Raw genomic sequence first — 21,856 nt, 5'->3', positions numbered from 1 at the left:
CCAATGGCTATGGGTCCACCTTGCTCACACCATCCTTATATGACAAACCATTCATTCCAGGAATCAACCTGGTGAACCTTCTCTGAACTGCTGCCAAGGAAAGTACATCCCCCTTAAATCAAGAGATTAGAAGTGTGCACAGTACTCACAGTCTCACCAATGCCCTGCACAGTTGTTGCAGGTCTTCCGGATTTTTATATACCAACCCCTTTTCTAATACATCCAGTTGGCTGCTGTGATTTGCCTGAACATATTGAGCATTGCCACTCAGATTTTTAGGTTTCTTTAAAATTCATCTTTAGCTTTTTCAAGAACACGGGGTATATGTTGCGCACTTTTCCTTCTTTCGTGCATGCTTTTTACATTTTATTTTCCATTGTTCTGACCACTTTTATATATTGTCAACTCACTCTATAAAGTTGCTGCAGCTCAGATTTCAAATCATTGTCAATACTGTTATCGTATTTTCCAGATTCTTTGTAAATGCATCTGATTCCTACACATCTTCCATAGTCTCCATCCCAAATAATTCAACTATTGCTTCCTCATATCAGGTGAGTTGTTTCTATTCATATCATCTATTCTGGTTATCTGTTCACTCAACTTTAAACATGATAATAGTGGAGATAGAGACAGGACTATTTAGCTCATAGCAATCTTCACATATCGCATTTCTTTCCTTTCCCTACCACTTGACTTGGCCCACCATTGCTAACATTTATCTATGTGTTCATATGAAGATATGGATTAGGAACAGGAGTAGGCCACTTGACCTCTCAAGCCTGCTCCACCTTTCAATACAATCATAGTTGGTCTAATTTTAACCTCATCACATTCCTGCCTACCCCCATTAACATTTTACCCCCTTGCTTATCAAGGATATATCTACCTCAAAGATATTCAAAGCCGCTGCCTCATCCACCTTTTGAGGAAGAGAATTCCAAGTCTCACTACCCTTCGAGAGGATTCTTTTTTTTTGCACATCCGTCTTAAATGGGCAGGCCCTTATTTTTAAACAGTGGCCCCAGAAGAAGAGAAATCCTTTCCGTATCCACCCTGTCAGGTTTCCTCAGGATCCTATAACTTTCAATCAAGTTGTCTCTCAATCTTCTAATTTTCAGCAAACACAAGCCTAGCCTATCCAGCCTTTCCTCAAAAGACAACTTCCCATTCCAAGTATTAATTTAGTGAACTTCTCTGAGCTGCTTCCGATGCATTTACATCTTTCCTTAAATAAGGTGACCAATACTGTATACAATACTCCAGGTGTGGTCTCACCAGTGCCCCATACAACTGAAGCATAACCCCGCTACTTTTGTATTCAGTTCTCCTTGCAAAGGAAGAAAATTTTATTAGCTTTGCTAACTACTTGCTGTATCTGCATACAAACCTTTTTTATGATTCATGCACAAGGACAATCTGAGCCCTCTGCACCTCAAAACTCTACAATCTCTTTCACATTCAGATAATTTCTTTATTTGTCCTGTCAAAATGGATAATCTCACATTTTTCCACATTATACTCCATTTGTCTGATATTTCCCCACTCCTCTAACCTATCTATATTCTCTTTTAGCCAGCCTCCTTATGTCCACTTCAGAGCTTACTTTCCTTTGTGTTGTGCAACACCTTGGAGCCATACTTTTGTCAACCAAGACTAGCAGGTCATGTTTTCTGCTGCAATTCTATTTTCATAGAATTGTGTCCTCTTTAAGTTACATGGCTTCTTGCAAACTTCTGCTAGATCCTCCTGATCATAAACAATGAGTTCACTCTTTCTAGCGCAAGCTGACATCCCGGATGTCTCCTTAACATATTTTGGGAGCTCTCGTTACCCACTAAGAATCAATGGGGTTGCTGTGTTACAGGGCCTGGTTGCTAAATCAGATTTATCACCTTTCCTATGCCATGATTCCCCATATCTGGTTTCTTGGACTCATATGATGCTTTGAAGTCTCATTAGCTGCTTGAAGAGCACTAAGAGGATTTGCAGGTGAGTCAGGATTGCTGCTATTTTTTATTTCCACTAATGAAACTGCATTCTCATGAGTCCTTTGCTTTCACACTCCTCATTCATATAACTTCAAGGTCAAAATTCACAAAGAAAATTATGCATCCTTCCCATTCTGTATTTTCCAAAACATGAGAAGTACTTAACTCCTTCTCAAAAAGAGAACTCAAAATATGTTTTAAAAATCTCTTCTTTATGCTACACGTATTAGACCAGATGCAGTTTACTGTACAAAAATACTGAAGTGAATGAGGCTTTCGATATAATGCAGATAACCCCACAAGTGGCATTTTCTATGCATTTTTACATATTGTGTCAGTGATTCTTAACGAGCTGTCTGTCAGTTTGACATCTGTGACAACAAGCCTGCTGTTAGCACAGTCCATAATAATCGTAACCAACCAATCAGACAGGGCACAGGTAACAACCACTTATTAAGCCCTCGTGAATGGATTGTGGTTTTTCCAAAAACACAAAAGGGGTTAAAGGCCCGAGACCATCATCTTTACATCTGTCTGACACTTTCTCCCTTCAAACTGGCTAACTGGAAGTGAATGCAGTATGCCTGAACTAATCAGAAATCAGCAGCAAATACTTACATTTATATAGTGCCTTTAAGAGTAAAATGTCTCCAAGGTACCACATGGAAGCAGAATCAGATAAAAACAGACACCAGGCCAAAGGAGGAAATATTAGGACAGTTTAGTCTATGAGTAGACAGCAGAGGAGAGATTTAGGGAGGGAATTTCAAAGCCTGAGATGTAGACAACTGAATGCATGGCTGTCAATATCGGGGCAAAGAGAGTGTGGGTTGAACAGGAGGCTGAAACTGGAGGAACACAGAGTTTCAGGGCATATCAGGTACTGAGAGACCATGGAGACACCAACCAAAGCCACCACATTCTGTTCCCTCTGAGTAAGTGAAAGATGCAAAATGCAAAATGCTTGGAATAGTTAAACCTACCTATGTGATTAAAACCTAACAGTTGTGTCCTTATTTCATTATAACACACACTGAACCTGCTACACATGCAAATAGTTTTAATAAGACAGTGAATTTTTTGAAAACATACCACAAATCTAATTTGAATTTTTGAATGTACTGTCTTAGCCAAGTCTATGAACTGTCCCTTTATTACACAGATGTTTAGATTCTGCTTGTATTGTTCAAATTTTCATTCAAACTCCTGTGTATATTATTCCCATGTGGCACTGCCACTCGGCCTATTAGAAGTTTTGTCGTTGTGATTTGGTACAATAATTGTGGATTATGTAAATTAATACTCAGCTGACTGTCACACAGGGTTATAATAGTCCCCTCGCCATCCACAAATTCAGGTAGAAGTGAGAGCACTTGTCACATACTTTGCACAACTTTCTCTTTGCCACATGATAGTGGTCCAGATTTCCATCTAGACGGCCTGACCCAGGAGACCTTTAAAAAAGGTAGGTAGGATGCGATTCCAGGATTTCTGCCCCATTCCAGTTGAGAATAGGGTAAGATATGGCAGCTATTATATGAGTGGGTAGCTCAACCCCCTCCCCCCCACCCAAGCATCTACCCACTGCCCCAGCAATGTTTGTGGAGTTTGGCCCCTTTCATAAGTATATATGTTCATGGCCCCTCAAAGGAGTCATGAACCATAGGATAACCCCGGTTCCAAGTAGCAAAACAAAGAATACAATCAGCTATCCCTGAAATTCTTTCATTGACAGGCTTTGAAATACAAAAACAATGTTCTTTCAGTTTCAAACTTAAATGTTTTTTCATGACTTAGATGTGATTTTACTTCAGTTATTGTTTATAACGCTATTTCTTGCAAAGATACGTTGATTAGTACATTGATCAGCGTTGTGAAAGTGCTGAGATGTATTTAAATACTTTTTCTGGACTGCATTGATTGACAGGTGTAGTTTCCTAAAAACCATAACCGTTTGTTTTTACAATTTCAATTGGCTCCATCATTTCCATTTGGAAGACTTTGTTTTGACAGTTTCTAGAAAAAATTTAAATGAAGAAATGTTGCATTCTCTCCTATTTCCCAGGGCTGAAATGGTCACTACGAGAGGACACAGGTTTAAGGTGCTGGGGAGTAGGTACAGAGGAGATGTCAGGGGTAAGTTTTTCACTCAGAGGATGGTGGGTGAGTGGAAGTGGCTGCCATCGGTGGTGGTGGAGGCGAACTCGTTGGGATCTTTTAAGAGTTTTCTGGATGAGTACATGGGATTTAATGGGATTGAGGGTTATAGATAGGCCTGGTAGGTAGGGATATGATCAGCACAGCTTGTGGGTCGAAGGGCCTGTTTGTGCTGTAGTGTTCTATGTTCTATGTTCTGGGGTGGACAGTAGCAGGTGAGACTTTGCATCTGTACACAGTTCAGTACACATAGCTAGTTGGGTGCAGCAGATGGGGTGATGGAAAACAGAGTCAAAGTTGTCGTTCTGAAATGATCATTGCAGACAGAACAACTTTCCCAATCTTCTGCTGTGACAAGTCAGTAATATTTCAATATCAATAAAGGACAGCACAGCGACACAGTGGCATTGCTGCCTCACAGCGGCAGGGATCTGAGTTCAATTCTGGCCTTGGGTGACTGTGTAAGTTTGCATGTTTTCCCCGTTTCTTCGTGGGTTTCCATCGATTGTTCCAGTTTCCACCCACAGTCCAAAGATGTGCAGGTTAGGATGATTGGCCCAGCTAAATTGCCCCTTAGTGTCTCAAGATGTGTAGGTTAGGTGGATTGGACGTGCTAATTTGCCGCTTAATGTCAGGGGGATTAGAAGGATAAATGGGGATATGGGGATAGGAGAAGGGTGGCATTGTTGTTGGTGCAGGCTCGATGGGTCGAATGGCCTCCTTCTGCATTACAGGAATGCTATTCTATGATTCTTAGAAAATCAATAATATCTGAAAAACACTGCAGTGTAATCATCTGTAAATAAAGACATGCTTCATATCAAGAACAAGCCCATTTACCTGTTATAATGGGGTAAGACTGAGGTCCTGGGACACTGGCCCCTATGTCAGCTGAATTTGTTAGACTCGACTTCATATCTTCCAGTCCCCCAGTCAGTGAGGCCATGGCGGAATACTCTGCACTCTAGAAATACAAAAAGAGCTTCTTTGTAATTTCTCACGCAAGCAGTTTATTATTTGATATACTCCCAGTAGTATCAATCGTTTAACTGTCAGGAGTCCACCAATATTGGACTGGAGTGAACTAGGAACCCGTGACACATAAAGGGTAAAATCAAATCATGGGGAAAGAAAATAGCTGCGGGTCTTGACTGATGTCAACAAACCCAGCACACACACTAATGGAGATTAAATCAGGGGTTCAAAAAAAGGGCGGCATGGGCAAGTTGGTCCGAAGAGCCTGTTTCCTTGCTGTAAATCTCTATGACTCTATGAAACCAGTTCCTTGGCCTGCACGTCACATTGTCTGAAGTGGAAGCGGGGGGGCTACATTAAACCACTGAACATCCAGACAAATGTTTAACCAGTTAATTTTACTGTTGTGATCATGTAGCACATTACCGCATAGCTGTGGGCACCAAGGAAAATAAATGAAATTGTATTTATAAGGCACCTTCACATCCTAAAGTGCTTTACGTTTGGTGAAGAACTTTTGTTGCAATATAGGAAACATAGCAATCAATTTGCACACAGCAATCTCCCACAAACAGCAAGGTGATAGTAACCAGATCCCCTATTTTTGCAATGTTGATTCGGGGATAAATATTGCCCAAGACACTTGGAATAATTCCCTTACTTTTCTTCAAAACAGTACCACAGGATCACATTCATCCACTTGAGAGTGCAGACAAGGCCTTAGTTTAATGCCTCAGCTAAAGGCTTCACTCCCGACAGTACAGCACTCTTTCAGCACTGCACTGGAGTGTTAGCCTTGACTTTTGTGTTCGAGTCCTAGAATGGACCCTATACCCTATTGGTTTAGAGGCAAGAACATTATCAACTGAGCCACAACTAACACACACAACAAATAAACCAAATTGACCACTCCAATGCAGGCCATTGCTGACTTATCAGATAGCAGACTGACACCAAGTGAAAGTTGATCCAAGTGGACACAGTCAATGGATTGAAACTCAAGTGGTAGGCCTCAAAAGGTCATTAACAAAGTGAAGGGTAAAGTGGCCAAGCCTTCGGAATGGGATAAAATGTAAACCCAGGCCTGTGACAGAGAGATAGCATTTGCACATTAAAACTGTAGAAGACAGTTACACAGTCTGTGGGTACATCAGTGGGTAAGTTAGTTATTTAACTGATTTGTTAAATCTTCATTGTACTGTTGACAATCGCTCATGGGCAGCTAAGGAAAACAATCAGCAATTTGTTTTGCTGCCTTTTGAGTGGCAGGTCGCTTTCTCTTTCCACTTTTTTTTATGGCCTCAATTTATTCACCTGACCAGATACAAGCAAACAGCAGGACCAACTTTACAGATGACAGTATTGCAGCCAGTCACAGGACTTTTTTTGACTATTTTCATTTGACATCAGAAAGATGAGAATCTACGGATGTGAACTTTTAGATTGTATTTAAGGATGAGGGCTTCTCTCTCGCTCTCCCTTTCCTGGTCCAAGGGCTGAGCCCCAGGACTTCTGCCAGGCCTCATTTATATAATGGAGATATTAGGGATTGCACCATTCTGATGGAAAAGGAACTCAGGGATATCTGGTGTCCTTAGAAGCTACCAGCATCTTTAAAGGGGAAGGTGCTGTTAAAGTCCCAACATAAAAAAGAGACAACTTTTTTCCAGGTACTGATAGAAACTTACAGCAAGAGATTGTTGGGCCCCTCATGCCTGGGTCAGCTCTTTGGAAGAACTGACCAATTTTGTTTCACTGTGTGTTTTTCCCAAAACACTGCAAATTAGTCCTTTTCAAGCACAAATCTTTTAAAGATTCTTATGGAATCTGAACCTTCTCAGATACTCAGAACAATTCTCAACAGGCCCACTCCAATTCTTCTGCCAGATATTTTGCACCCTCTGGTTAATGACCCTGAAACAAATTCTCCCTTCTTGCTGCATCAAAACCTCTCATCATGTTGAATATCTATGTTAGGTCTTTCCTCAGCTTTGGTCCAAGAATAATCCAAGCTTCTTCTTCAATCTTTCCATGTAACCGAAGTCCCTCAACCCTGGTATCATACTGGTAAACCTCATCTAGCCCAGACTGCAGCTAAACCTCATCTAGCTCAGAACCTTGACATCCTTTCTAAAGTGCGGAGCTCAGCCAGCTGAGGCCTAACCAGAGGTTTGTAAAGCTAATGGAACAGCATCATTATTTGAACATATTCTGGGGAAAATCGCTAAGATTTTAAATTAATCAAAGTGTTCCAGAAGCTGTGAATTGTTTATTCAAGATCCTCATCTCATAATTCCATCTTCCATGAATAACTGTGTGGAGCTTTGCCATGACTCAGTTGGCAAACGCAACTCAGGCAGCAGTTCAGATCCTGCAGTCTTCCATTGAGGGATCTGGTTAAAGGATGGTATCACTGGTGCCAAAAGGTAGGTGCTAGAAACACAGTGAAAACAAGAGTGGATATGAAGAATGATGGTCTGGGTTAGGAGGATGGAGCTGAGTTGATTAAAGCTTCTATTTTTATTTCAGGTAGCAGGGAGTTGTGGGTGAGGTTAGGATTCTTACTTCATGGGAAGCAAACATTCGTGGCTCAGGAGATGGCAAATTCATCAGCAGCTGTCAAGGGGGCTTCACGAAAAGTGGCATTTAATGTTCCCAATTTGGATCCCGCACAATGGTTGGAGAACCAGTGGGAAGTCCACATCACTTCCATGGGGGAAGCCCAACCAAATTAAGTTTGTCTCAGCTGAGTGAGGACTGAATGAGTTCACAGAGGTTGGGGATGTAGGAGAGTTGAGGTAAGGGTAGGAGGGTGGCCTTCAGCACCCCACATTGCCAATGTGAGGCCCCTTGTTGGGGCACAGACTGCCTAATAACGAGGGACCCACCAGTAAGCCACTGGCAAACCCACAGAATTTGTTGGTTGACCTTCAGGAGACACGGTAAAATCATGAGACTCCCATTTAATTCTTGAGCCATCACGAAATTCTGGCAAGTTCGGGGATAATTGGTATCAATTAGCTCATTAAATGAGCCTAACTAATAACTTGCAGTGAACTGGTGAGTTTCCCGCATAGGCCCCCTTGACTCAATTGTGGGAGGTTTTCCTGTCACTGAGAGACGAATGCACCACCTCTCCTCCAATTAAGTGTGCCCAGCTGCCATGTTTCCTGCCACAGTGGTCTGGATCAAATTAAATCCTGCTCGAGATATCCATCTCGTACGCATTCAAATAAGTCACACAATGGAGTTATGCCACACTGGGCACAGTCACCTCCTTCCCTAAGTATAAAGGGATTAACTATATTCTGCAGTAAGTACAGAAACCACAAATCTGTTTTTGATTTAGAGTCCCAAATAGTTCCTGGTCTTATGAAACAAAGTTTAATTCCCAAACAGTTCCCGGTCCTATGAAACAAGGTACAAATGCAGAGTCTTTGCTATTTATTTGCATGCAATTTACTTTAAAGCATCCTCTTCAGGGGCAGTGAGATACAGGATGTAGAGGAGGTTTGTATATGCAGTGCTGTTTAGGAGCAAAGGATTGTCACCCATTCCTCCGCCATATTGCACTCATTATATGGCATTATTTGGAGGCAGGACACAGGAAAATCATTGCCCTGGATTTTAAATCCTTTTCCTGTAAATAAATTAACCCATTAATAATTAATGACAAGATCAAACCACAGAGGTCACTTCCAACTTCTCCCCAAATGGCAATCTGATCATCTGCCTTTTGTGAAACCCATCCAATTATTGCAAAGGAACTAAAATCGGGCAGGTGCCACAATGTGTGGGAAATCTTCTACTGCTGGTTACCACCCAAGGCCAAGTTCAAAATTACCCCACACCACCTTCTAAATTTGCGCTCAAACTGGATTGCATGTTTGTACTATGTGGGAATTATGCTCTGAATAGCCTTTAATCTATCAATTGTGTTCGCCACCTGATTGATGCAGCGAGGTCTGGTTAACGTTAGTAGAATACATATGTTCTTATAAAACTGGTTATCAATAATAGTTTAACTGGATTAACCAGCAAACAGAAAACATTGCACCGATAAGTTAATGGTAATTGTTTAAACAGCAATTATGCCAGCTTTGTAATGAATTAAGTGTGTCTTGGTTAATGGAAATTCTTCGTAAATTGCAACAGTTGATTACTGCCTAATAAAAACAACTCCATTGGCACCTGTCCCTTTAAAGTAAGTCTCAAAATTAATGGGAAACTGCAAGCTGAACTCAAGGACTTTTATGTAATTCTTGCTCAAATCAGATTGTAAAATATGCTATTGCACTTTTTTTCTCTGTAAACATTGCTGCTACTTCCTCGAACGCCAGCTCCTGCTGGTAGCTCACAGTGGAAGAGCCCCTGGGAACAAAGCTTAGATTTTCATGTCAGACATCTCTACATTGACGTGATGCTTCAAGGAACTGTTGTCAAATTATGATTGGCCTGAGGCGCATGTCTAATCACCCCCACGGCATCATTTGTTTCACTTTTAAACGCCATTGAAATGTTCACTCAAACTTTTCTCTGCAAGATTATTTCATCAGTGATGTGCCTGATCATTTAATCAGTCAGGAACAAAGAATGGCAGGGGCCTGAAAGCCTGGGATCCCTGTTCCCACCGTGAATTCCTGACCATCAATGTACCCTCTAATTACCCTTGTGGAGCACTGGTGATTTGTATAACTGCATGGGCCCTTTAAATTTTCTAGACCATTCAAGTGCGCGGTAACTTAAAGGGCCTGTGCCGGAAGCTTTGAGTTGCTCAGCTTTGAGAGTACATTGTTGCCTTCTCCAAAGGCTAAAAATCCCAATTCAAATTCAAACAATGGGATAATTTGAATAATGGAGACAGTGAACTGGTGGCTACAGAAATGTCAAATTATCAGAATATCACTTAAAATTCTGAAGATATAATTTAATATGCATCTTCTGATAGGAGGTAAGAATATTTTGGCACAGTGAAATAACTGATTGCATCTGGGATTGAAGGTCTACCTCACTCTGATTTCTGGAGCTTTTTTAAGATCCAGTTCAGAACCTATCCTTTCCCTCAGAAGACCCTGGCTTCCCTTAGGACTGACTGGGATGTGCTGGCTGGGATTTATGTGTTAGTTCAGCAGTATCCACACATACATTCCCAGAGCTGAATCACTGACAAAAGTGACTGAAGCATCTTCCTCCAGTTTAAATGAGGTGAAATTCAGGATGATCCAGATTCCACCCATAGTTTCTATACTCTCCCTGACAGAAGACGGTGTGGTCCTAGGACATTGACTGTTAGATTTAACACATTCTTATTATGTTTTGGAAAGACAACATTGAAGAGCAGATGTTTGACGGATTCTGTGAGCAACTGGACTCTGCAGATTAATGATTTTCAACATCAGCTTCATTGGGTAGGGACAACCAGTTAATAAAGAATATCTCCCAATCACTATAGCTCCGTAATAAACCTCCCTGCTACTGTTCAAACCATCCACCATTTCTTTTGTTTCCTTCTCTTGGTAAATTAGAGTTTAGGAATGGTCATCAATCGGATGATATTGTCCATCCTTCCATTATTCTTCATAGTGAGATTAGTCTGGAGTGCCCTGCCTATGGCTGAGAAGGAATGTAAACTGAGTGCTGTTAGTGGGATGGGGGCTGGTGAAATCTAAAGTGAATATCCTAATGCCATTGTGTTCTGGGGTAGGGCAGGGAGGAGGGCGGGATGGGTGGTTCGCGAAGAGGATACCTGGTCCAGCTTTCATTCTCTGCCGTGTACAATCCTGGGCTGATATCACTTCACTGGAGCTACTGACTGATTAATCAAACTCGTTAGCACAGATTACAAACGTGTGCTCCAATGTCAGGGCAGAGTTTTTGCCGCAGGGTGGCCTAGCTGTATCAGCAGCCGGCTTCGAACCAACCAAACTCATCACACAGGTGACTGCAGGCTGACCCTGGCCTGCGCAATTTATACCAATCTCTGCTCCCTGATGTGTGAGCAGAGTGATTTACTGCCACACCATCCCACTGCACGGTACATTCTCCGAGAGGTATGTCTATATAACCCTTATGTCAAGATCACAGCATAATAATCTCCGATATTTATCTGTGGCAACCAATAGAGAAATCGGTTGAAACTAAAGGACACACACCAATATATTCTTCTGCTTAAGAGCAATGGAGCAGAAAAAAAGTAGTTTTTTTTCTCTCGCTTGCTCAAGCCTTCAAAGCCCCAACCTGCTATGTTTTTTTCTCCTTTATTCTCTGCCACATAAACAGCTGTATTTTTTTTTTCCATAGCCCTCTCCCTTTCTTTTCTCATTTCCACATCTCTGTAATGCCGACATGTAAATGTCTGAAAATAGCAGCGGTAATTGAAGATTATGAAGTATGACCAGGTTTTGACAGGCCACTAAGGAAGATGGATTATCCTCATTTTTCTGTAAATTCTGTCAATTTTGGAATTCATAAGCTATCAACACTGATACAAATGTGACTCCCCAGCTGCGTAAGGGATGACGTGCAACTTATCCTGGAGTCTATTGGCTTCCAATCCCCTTTGATAGTATCTGAAATCTTGCCAATTTATTCCTGATAAGATTGAGCTAATTTCAAGCAAACTGATTCAAATAGGCCTGTATGAGAGAATATATTTTCTCTGATTTACCTCTCACTGCTGTACAAGATGGCTATCTGGACCGTAAGATAAATTTCCACAGGACAATCACAGTCTAGTTGCAGCAATTGTTTTGCCTTTTCTTTTCCCATTTTCCTATTACTGGGAGTAAATACTGCTGGGACTGTTTAATAGCCCACTGCAGCCCATACCGATAACAGATGAGGTTTAATCGTCCAATACAAAAATTATTTAGCCTCAGTAAGGACATTCAATGTCATTTGCATAATGACATTTCCATCTCACACACCAAACATGGTTGCACATAAACAAGTCGTGGGACCATAAATAATAATAAATCGCAATGTCTGTGTTCTCCTCTCAGTAATAGGAGTTGCTCTTGTAGAAATTATTTCATTCGAAAATGGGGCTATAACTCTAAAGATGTGTGTCTCAGTTTATTCCACTGGATTCGACATCACAGCAACTACAATCTGAGTGTATTATTTTCTGGCATTCTTTAATAGATCAGAATTTTTTAAAACATAAATATTCAGTAATAAAATGTTATATATACAATAAAACATAATGTAAAAACATCAACTCCTTTTTTTAGGATTACACAATTATATTTTAACAAGATCATTTTTAGATTTGGAAAGGAGGTTGAAAAAACATTTCCAATGAAAGATAAACAGTGAAAGCTGCCTGGCGCTTGCTATACCTCAGCTTCCTTCATACTTTGGTGGCTGCATGTTGGTGTCCTGAGGAGGTCAGCGTTGGGCTGCAATCATATGCGTGACGAGTCTGTCAGTTCCTCGATAATTGCTTTTTGAGAAGGAACCTACCTGTGATAAACTAACATCCCCAGCCCCCTGACAGGGAGAAAGCTCGCTCACTCACCCCCCACTCCATACACAACACCCTCTTTATTTTAGTTCCAAGCTTCGAAGAGATCTGCAGTCCGCTTTAAAATATGTCACCCACCACGGACGCCAGGGTAGGCGTTTTGTTGACATACATTCCAGACAGAAATGCTGCCGATTCCCCTCTCCAGTCCCCAAGCCTTTGTGTGGAGTGTAAACGCTCAATGAAAATGGATGTACTTAATTTCTGCATGAGACAACGGGTAATTGTCTTTTAATTTATTTTGCTGTTCTATGGCATAGAAAGCTCTGTATCGTATTAGATGTACAAAACAGGCCTGAGAACAGACTGAAGCTTAAGAAAGTTTTGTGTTTCTGAAGGTAAATTTAAGGGAAATATTCACTTTTTGTAGAATCTCACACAGCCCATACACCAGTGGAGTAAACAGTTGCAGTAACTGATAATGTGCCCCTGCCCCAATTGTAATGTTGAAAAAGAGCAAGTTATTTTGAAGCTTTTTTTAAGCTTTGAAAAAAATTGCCTTTTACGTCAAAAAGAAATTCTGAAATGCTGAATTACATTTGATTGCTGAATGAATGTAATCAATTGCAATTCTTTAAGGGAGGCAATCCCTATTGAGGGCAACTTTCCTCTCGAATGACCTTCACTGGGGTTAACGCTCTCACATGCCCTCTGAACTCTGAGTATGGACACGGTAAATAGCGCCTGCTTTTATCACACTCCCGGAGCTCAGTTTCCCCAGCCCCGTCTCTGGATTTCCAGGCCTTTTCATTTTGTTTTGGTATTGATCTTTTGGCAGCAATGGGCTGGGTAATTAGCCAGAAATTAGGGTTTCTATTACACAGGGATGACTGGCCCAGCTGATTTATCACCTGAATAATTTACTGTGATTGAAAGGAAATTAAAATGAACTCTATTTGACAACTGTGTGATTTTATGGGTTTTAGTGAAGAGTCAGAAACCAAATTAATAGCCTCATGTTGTTTAATAGTCTGCTGAAGGTAAATATGGGGCAAGCTTCTCCTGCTGGAAGCCATTCTGCATGCTCCGATGCTTGGTTTAGATTTCTACTTCACTTAATAAATCTACCTCACATCGGACTAGATTCAAAGACGGTTTTAGTTAGTGGATAAAGTCCAAGTCTGACTATAACAAATCTTCAGATACTAAAATTAATCTAGTGCACTATGGAAGATGAAACATACTGAGACAGCATAGCAGATAGGTGAACAGACACAACATTTGGATAAATCCAACTAATGGGAAGATTTTAGATAAGGAGGTAATAAATAGCTGATAAATGTATAATTAGAAGGATGTGTGGATGAAATGGACCAAGCAGTATGTAGAATGTAGGCAGATTGTTAGCAATAGGTAGATATTAAGTGTAAAAGATCAAAACATGAAATACATACAATCCCCTTGAGCATTGTAATTTTATGTAATTCATGTTAACAATGTGTAGAAAGCTACATAACTATATCTTTACCTACACAGATGGGGGATATGGCAGTATAGAGATTTGACAGATATCACGTACATAGGGGAGGGGGGAGGAAATGAACAGTTGGATATAGAAGCCTATATATATATATGAACAGGCCGAAACCAAAGGATAGACACAATCTGGAGAATAGACTAAACATAAACAAAAATAGAAAAATAAAGAGTAAATAGGTAACTCATAAATGAAATCAATCATAGATAGATAAAATAGCTGAAGGACTAGGTAGGCAGTTAGCTCAACAAAATAACTTGGATTATCTTGATAGGTAAATAGATAGTTTAATAGGAGTATAGAGATAGACAGCAGTACAGACGAAAAGGTGAAGAGATGGAGATATAGACAAGCAGAAAAAGTGTATGGTAGATGGACATGGGGCAGATAGCTATGGTAGGAATATAGACAAGTAGACATATCTGGCAGATAAACTTGTTTAGATTAAGAAGATAATATAAAATTGGATTTCCAATTATATTGTTGAATTATTAGCTTTTAACTAAGCAACTGTCTAATGTTACAGCTGAGAGGAGGAGCTCAATTAACCCTATTTCTGGTGGACGACTCCATGTTTAAGTGAAAGTGAAATCAGTGACCATGCAAGTTCACAGGAAGCACATACATTCCTGCCCAATAAATGACTACATTATTGTCACTATACAGATTGCCCTGGTAGTTTTTAGCCTTTGGCACTCTTTGTGGATCAGATCCACTGTCGATGTGAAAGCTGTATCACGGATCTATCGATTACTAATTCAATTGATTTGATACCTGTTCACTCTTTATTTTTCTATTTTTGTTTATGTGGCATATTTTAGAAAGGAATGGGAGAAACTCAAACTTTTCTTCTGCTGATCCTGAATTGGTGGTTTTCTGATGGGTGAACTGCGTGGATTAGGCTTTTTATGTTTACAGTCTTGGGTTGAAAGTTAGTTAAAGATGTTGCATTTCTTGAGGTAAGTCTTCAAGGTGTCTTTGAAACACTTCTTTTGTTGTCCTCTTGTCCTGGAGCCTTCCTTTAGCTCAGCGAAGACTATTTGCTTTGGCAGTCAGGACTCTGACGTCCTAACCACATGGTCAGACAGACGGAGTCAACTTTGGATTACCATTGCCTTGAAGCTGATGCTGTTAGCTTTTTCAAAGACACTGATTTTAGTACACCTATAAATGTTAATACCTGACAGACCCTTGCTCAGAAGAGACCAACTTGCAGGAACCTTCTGACTGAAGGGACATAATCCTTTGTGGACACCCGAAGGCAAAAGAAGGCCTGGAAAAGGAGTCTGAGGAAAAAATACCAGAGATTTAGAGTCCAAGGACCAAACCCACCCTCCCCGTAAACACCTGCCAAATGTGCAGACAAAGATACAGCTCTAGGATCAGGTTCATCAGCCACACAAGGACCCACAGAACCTATGACCTGTAACACGGAGTTTCTTAGGGGGACAATCATACTCATTAATGAATGTTTGCCAAAGAAGAAGAGTTAAAGTGGGGGTGTGCGGCGGGGGTTGGACTTTATCTCTGCAGTGGTGAAAAATGCATGGTAGGAGGCCAGCTGCATGGATAAGCCCTGAAGAGAGATTCTAGAAGTTGGCGTAAACAGACAGTCAATCCACCACTACCAAATAGTTGTCCACATGGTCACATGTCCTGGCAAGTGGGCTCATGAATCAAACAATTCAGTTCTGGATGCACTCATACAAGTTTAGTCACTGATATCACACACCCAGTGCAGGGTGCTCCTCAAAGTACTCACAGGTCAGGCATATATTTTCTAACCATTGCTCTTTCTGTGCGCTACACTCCCACTGGGAATGTAACACCGGTGGATTTCCTCCCTGTACCTCTTCCAGGTTTGTACTATTAGAATTCTTGGAACCTAAAGATTTGGAAAGGGGTTGTTATCTCCAGAATGGTAAATCTGTTAGTGCCTCCAACTTGGCATAGATTCAGATTAATGGAGATATGGATATCAAGATTATAAATTGTCACCAAGACTCTGGATTCACCAGGAAGGAGCCCACAAAGAGCAAAAAGCTTCAAGTCCTCCCAGCCAAAATCACTGCACTACTCCTATCAATTACCTCCTATTGTATCTTGACTGACCATTGACGAGCAACAAAAGGAGAAATGAAATAGAGACTACTACCTGCAGGTGTTACAAAGGTAGGTCTAATCAGGAGGAAGACAAATTAACGTGATAGATCACTACTCTTCCAGGATGGATCATCGGGCTGAAGAATCCTTCACATTTCAGATGTGGTTCAGTCGGTAGCATTTTTGTGTCTGAATCTCAAAGTTCTGTGTGTAAGTTCCTCTCTGTGACTTGAGCACAAAAAAATCAGGAGGAGCACTCTAGTGCAGTACTGAGTGAATGCTGCTGGAGCTGCTGGCTGTCTGATGAGATGCTAAACCAAGGCCCCAAATGTCTCGTTGGATGGATGTAAAAGAGCCCCTAGCACTATTCCAAAAAGAGAAGGGGTATTATCCCATATCCTGGCCAATATTTATCGCTCAATCAACATCACAACGTCTGGTCATCACAACATTGTGGGAGTTTGCTGTGTGCAAACTGGCTGCTATGTTTCCAACATTACAACATTGACTACACTTCAAAAAGCATTTCATTAGCTACCAAGGACTTTGGGTGCCTGGTGTTTGTGAATGGCACTATGTAAATGTAAGTTTTGGTTTTAAATTTGTGTTCCTGCTTTTGCTGATAGTGGGGCCACAGGATCTACAGAAATGCTTTTTCCAGTTTCTCTCACTGCCAACCTTCATTCTTTATTGTATTTTTTCTCTGGGAAAATTATAATGCAGGAAGCTACAAACAAAAGTTGAATTGCAATACTCAAATCCCAATGTGAACGTTCTATTTATCAGTTTTGAGTTTGTTAACGAGTGCATGCGTATTATTATGCGAGTATTAAACACTTATTCTATCTGCTCTCTTAATGGAAGCCACTTACCTATTTATTTGGAATGTAGCTACTGTTCATGTAAAAATATTCCCAAATCTAATGTCTGTATGCCATTAAACTGCTAACAGCTCTCTTAATTTAATTGAAAATGCACCAAAATATTTAATCAATCTTTGACGTAGAAGACAGCAAATAGTTAATGTGTCAGTACATCTATTTTGTCCTTAAGTGAAACTGCTTTAATATTCTGACTTAATAGTCTTGTGACTGCAAAAATGCTAATTTTCCTCAGTTTGCAAATATTGATGCAAGCATAAAAGTCAGAGGGGCACAATGTTCAATACCTCCATCCACCAGTTAGTTAAAGTTTAACTAGTCACAAGTAGGCTTACATCAAGACTGCAATGGAGTTACTGTGAAAATCCCCTAGTCACCACAATCCGGCGCCTGTTCGGGTACACTGAGAGAGAATTTACCATAATTATTGCACCTATCCAGTACATCTTTGGACGGTGGGAGGAAACCAGAGCACCCGGAGGAAATCCGTGCAGACGCAGGGAGAACGTACAAACTCCACAGAGATAGTGACCCAAGCCAGAAATCGAAACCAGGTCCCTGGCTCTGTGAGGCAGCAGTGCTAACCGCTGTGCCACCGTGTCACTATCTCTTAAAGTATTTAACACCCACAATTTGGAAGATAAGAAGGGCTGGTCACACCCATGCCAGAATGTTGAACTGATGGGGGAGGTGGGGGGGTGTGGCTGTGGTGATAGGAAACAAAACTATGGTAGCTCCTCTTTGGAGCCCAAACAGTCAGAGAGTGAGATACATAGGACAGAACAAGCTGACCTCAGGCAAGCCTGTATATTTACTGGAAGGTAAAGTGGTATTCTTATTTAACACCTTACTCAAATTGTTTTTGAGCTGGAACCTCACATTAATTACCTTCTAGTTAATAAAACGAGAGGTTTACCAAGGTCAAAACAAAAATGAACTTCTTTTGGAAATAAAAGCAAAATATTTAACCTCAAAACGTGTTAAATTTCTCCCTGTACCTGACTAATTTTAGAACCTAGATCCCACAGTATGCCAAATTTTGTCCAAACAGAACTAATCGAATCATTTACCATTTTGGTCCCTTTGGATAAGAACAACTATTTTGGATGGTACATATTGTATCAACTTAAAGTAATTCACAAATCACAAAAAATAATCGAGCCGAATTTCATTCAGTGATGTTTTGTTCTTGTTTAACAGAGCCCTGGCTTTGAGAAAAACAGGAAGAGAAATGGTATGGCAATCAATTGACCAATCGATACAGACAGATAATCAAGGGTGAGGAATGAAGCTGAGCTCACTGATAATGGACACTTCCTTCATTATCAATACTTATAATAAAATAATAGAAAGGCAACAACTTTACCAAAAACTAATCAATCCAGGCACCTTTTCAATCTTCGAGTTTCTTAACCTTACTGTAAAATCTCCTTAATACCATACAGTGACTATCATCTGACATTGCAATCATCCACATATCGTTGCACTGTACTCTCATCCAGGTTAACAGTATAATCACTAGAATCACACTAACAATTGCTCAAGATTTACAAACACTCAGATCGGTTCTGTGTTTAATCACCCTCAGCTTACTATACAATTGCCTACAGGTTGCAATCATCTTGGACCCCTCCACAAACTCTGACTCCATTCTGATTCTGACTCCAGCATCCATTGACTCCATCGCCCTCCACTGGTTACTGTCTCGGGTGGGAATAGACTTCCTGCAACCTTGACATTTTATTTGTCTCGAAGATGTGCTTCCAGCCCTACATTCTTTCCATTCCCAAGATTATCTCTTCCACTTCCATAACAGTGCCCACCTCTGCCTTGCTTCACCTCACCTACAGTGGGAATTCCTATCCACGCCATGCCTTTGTCACTTGCTGACTTGAATATTCCGAAGCATCCCTGGCCAAACCTCCCAATCTGCACTCTGTGAACTTGAGCCCATCCAAAACTCTGTTGCCTCTAGTTTGGATCAGGTTCTGTTCATTCATCACCCCATGCTCACAGGCTGACAACATATGGATTTTAAATCTGTGTTCAAATCTCTCTCCTTACCCTTACCCTTCCCTTCCAAGTAACCTCCTCCCTACAATTCTCCAATGTATCTGCGCTCCTCCAATGCTGGCTTTTTGCGTATCCCTGATTTTCAATGCTGCACATTGGCAGCTGTGCCTTGCACTTAGACAATCACTGTCACCTTACTATAATGTTACTGTATAACAAAATATATCATCTTCATATACAATCACATACAGAACTTTTACAGTAAAATCACTCACCTTCACCATAATGTACCACTGACATCTTATTGTATAAATACATTTTAAAACATTTTCTTGTACACACATTATCTAACCTTACAATAAGCAACTTATTGTATTACCCACATCACACCATACAAGCATCAACATCTTACTATAAAAACACATAGGTCCTGCTGCGAATTATATATCATGCTGCACACAGAATATGAACATTAGAACATTAAAGTTAGGAGGAGCTGGCGATTTGGCTCATCGAGTTTGCTCCACTATATAAGATCATGGCTGATTTGATTGTGGCCTCAAGTCTTCTTTTGTCTCTATCCCTATAGCCTTTGCCTCCTTATTAATTGCATTGCTATATAATTGTATACAATTACTTTACAATTATTGATATTATCTTACTGTGGCACAATAAACATGTTACTACACACTCATTCAGATTAACTTCCTGTACAGTGACCATCTTCTCCAATCATCCAACTATAAAAGCAGCTACATTCTAATGTATGGTCACTCAAGCCTTCGTATCCTGTTTTATATTACTCCTGTGAAACTCCTTGTGACATTTTTTCTTGTTAAAGGTGTTACATGAACATAAGTTGTTTTTGCTCTATACTGTCACTGTCATTCTACTGCACAGTCACTCACATCCCTCCGTACAATCACCATCTTACTTTACAATCATCACATACAGGCCAGAATTTCACAAGCAAGGGTGAAGTCTTAACGTCAGGACGAAATAGTCAGTGGGCAGCAGGACCTGCAGAGGCTATTTTACCGACAGTATTAAAAGATCACCACTGGAGCTGCTATCCAATTAAGAACGTTGACCTGCCTCTCTGAGCCTCAGCACTGCCACTGATGAAGGTGATTGCTGTTAAGACTGCAAGAGAGAAGAGGTGGCACTTCCATGTTGAAGCATCCTTGAAAGTAAACTAGAACTTATTTTTGTGCTGGGACCAGGAAGGGTAACTCTTCCAGCAACAGTATTGGGGAGACAACCTTTGTCACCTGTGGGCCCCTCCATGACACCCAACTGCAAAGCTGCTGGAAAGCTGCCTCAATGTGGCTAACGGTTTTACCTCCACAGCAGGAGGCTCTCCTAAAATCTGTAAAATACTGATTTGGCATAAAATCCCTATTAATATAGTATTTATTTGGATTAATTGGCAACCCGCTTCCAGTCGCATATCCCACGGAGGCAGGAAGACATTGGGCTTCTATCCCAACACCTTCCGCAGCCAATTGACAAGCCCTTCCACCCACACCTACCCCCCACCTCAGCTCACCCTATCCACTCCCACCTCCAGAGGGCTGAAAAACCAGGGTTATATTATTGTCTCGGGGCTATAGTTCACAAATTTGTGTGAAAGGAATCAAGAAGCACATTTTCAGGGAAATTACAGAAAGGTGCAAAAATTACATTGTGGTAATATTGGTAGATTTTAATTGTCCTAATATAGTAATACAGACATAGAAACATAAAAAACAAAAGCAGGAGTAAGCCATTCAGCCCCTCAAGCCTGCTCTGCCATTCAATCTGATCATGGCTGATCATCAAAATCAACATCTGATCCTTTCCCAGCTGAGATAGTAAGAGTGTAAAGGGCAGAATGGGAGAAGAATTTAGAAAACATGTTCTGGATAGATTTCCTGATTAGTACATTTATGGCCCAACAAGGAGAGATTGTTGAATCTGGTTCTGGGGAATGGGCAGATCAGGTGAATTAACTAAGTATGGAAACATTTTGGGAACAGTGAACACATTGTCATAAGGTTTGGATTGTTTATTGGGTTTAATTACATGCAGATCATGGATATTAACTTGTGCCCCTCTGAATATACACGGTTGTTGGGTTAGGACATGCATGCTTATAACTCTGGAAATATATTCTTAGAAAAGTGTGTAAAGATTGACTCCAGCTCTGTCCTTTACCAACTAATTTTTTGGAGTACAACAAGATAAAAGAGACATAAAGGTAAAGGTTGGAAACTCAGAAAAATAATTTTTAGACAGATAAATGAAACCCTAATAGTTTTGAAGAAAATAGCAGAGAGTCACTGTAATTTGTTGGGGTTTGATTACCCTTTGATATTCATGGGAGTGTGAACCATATGACCAGTTGAAGAATGAAGTCGGTATGTAGAAATAAGTTATGCCCCAACAAAAAGGGAAATAAGTTATGGCCTTGGTATTGTCATTTCCTACAAATGGTTAAATTAGAAGTAATGCATTTTTGTGAGATGGATGCCCATCAGTTATAGAAAGTTTGAGCCTCCAATTAGGAGTTCTTGGCTGAAATCTATTGAAAGATGATTTGTTAAATATCTATGAGACATAATAAGACTTTTACATTTTGGAAAACAGATGGGCATTCCATGGCAGATTATATCATGGACTTTAACAGGCTGTGAGAAGAATTGACAAAATTCAATTTGGGGATATCTAGATCAGTGTGACCGTTTAAATTGCT

General features: G+C 40.5%; 1 protein-coding gene across 1 annotated transcript in view; it reads right to left on the bottom strand.

Moving 5' to 3' along the window:
- LOC145343420 (paired box protein Pax-5) overlaps positions 1-21,856 on the bottom strand; it is a 199,750-nt gene that overhangs the window by 93,527 nt on the left and 84,367 nt on the right. The window contains exon 7 of the mRNA XM_080189649.1: positions 4,989-5,112. Coding sequence (XP_080045775.1) covers positions 4,989-5,112 — 124 coding nt within the window. The remainder of the gene's footprint in view (positions 1-4,988; positions 5,113-21,856) is intronic.

The sequence above is a fragment of the Carcharhinus amblyrhynchos genome, chromosome 5, assembly GCF_965287045.1.
Source record: "Carcharhinus amblyrhynchos chromosome 5, sCarAmb.v2.hapA, whole genome shotgun sequence".
Taxonomy (NCBI): Eukaryota; Metazoa; Chordata; class Chondrichthyes; order Carcharhiniformes; family Carcharhinidae; genus Carcharhinus; species Carcharhinus amblyrhynchos.
The sequence above is the reverse complement of the archived record's forward strand: the minus strand, read 5'-3'. Positions and strand labels throughout refer to the sequence as shown.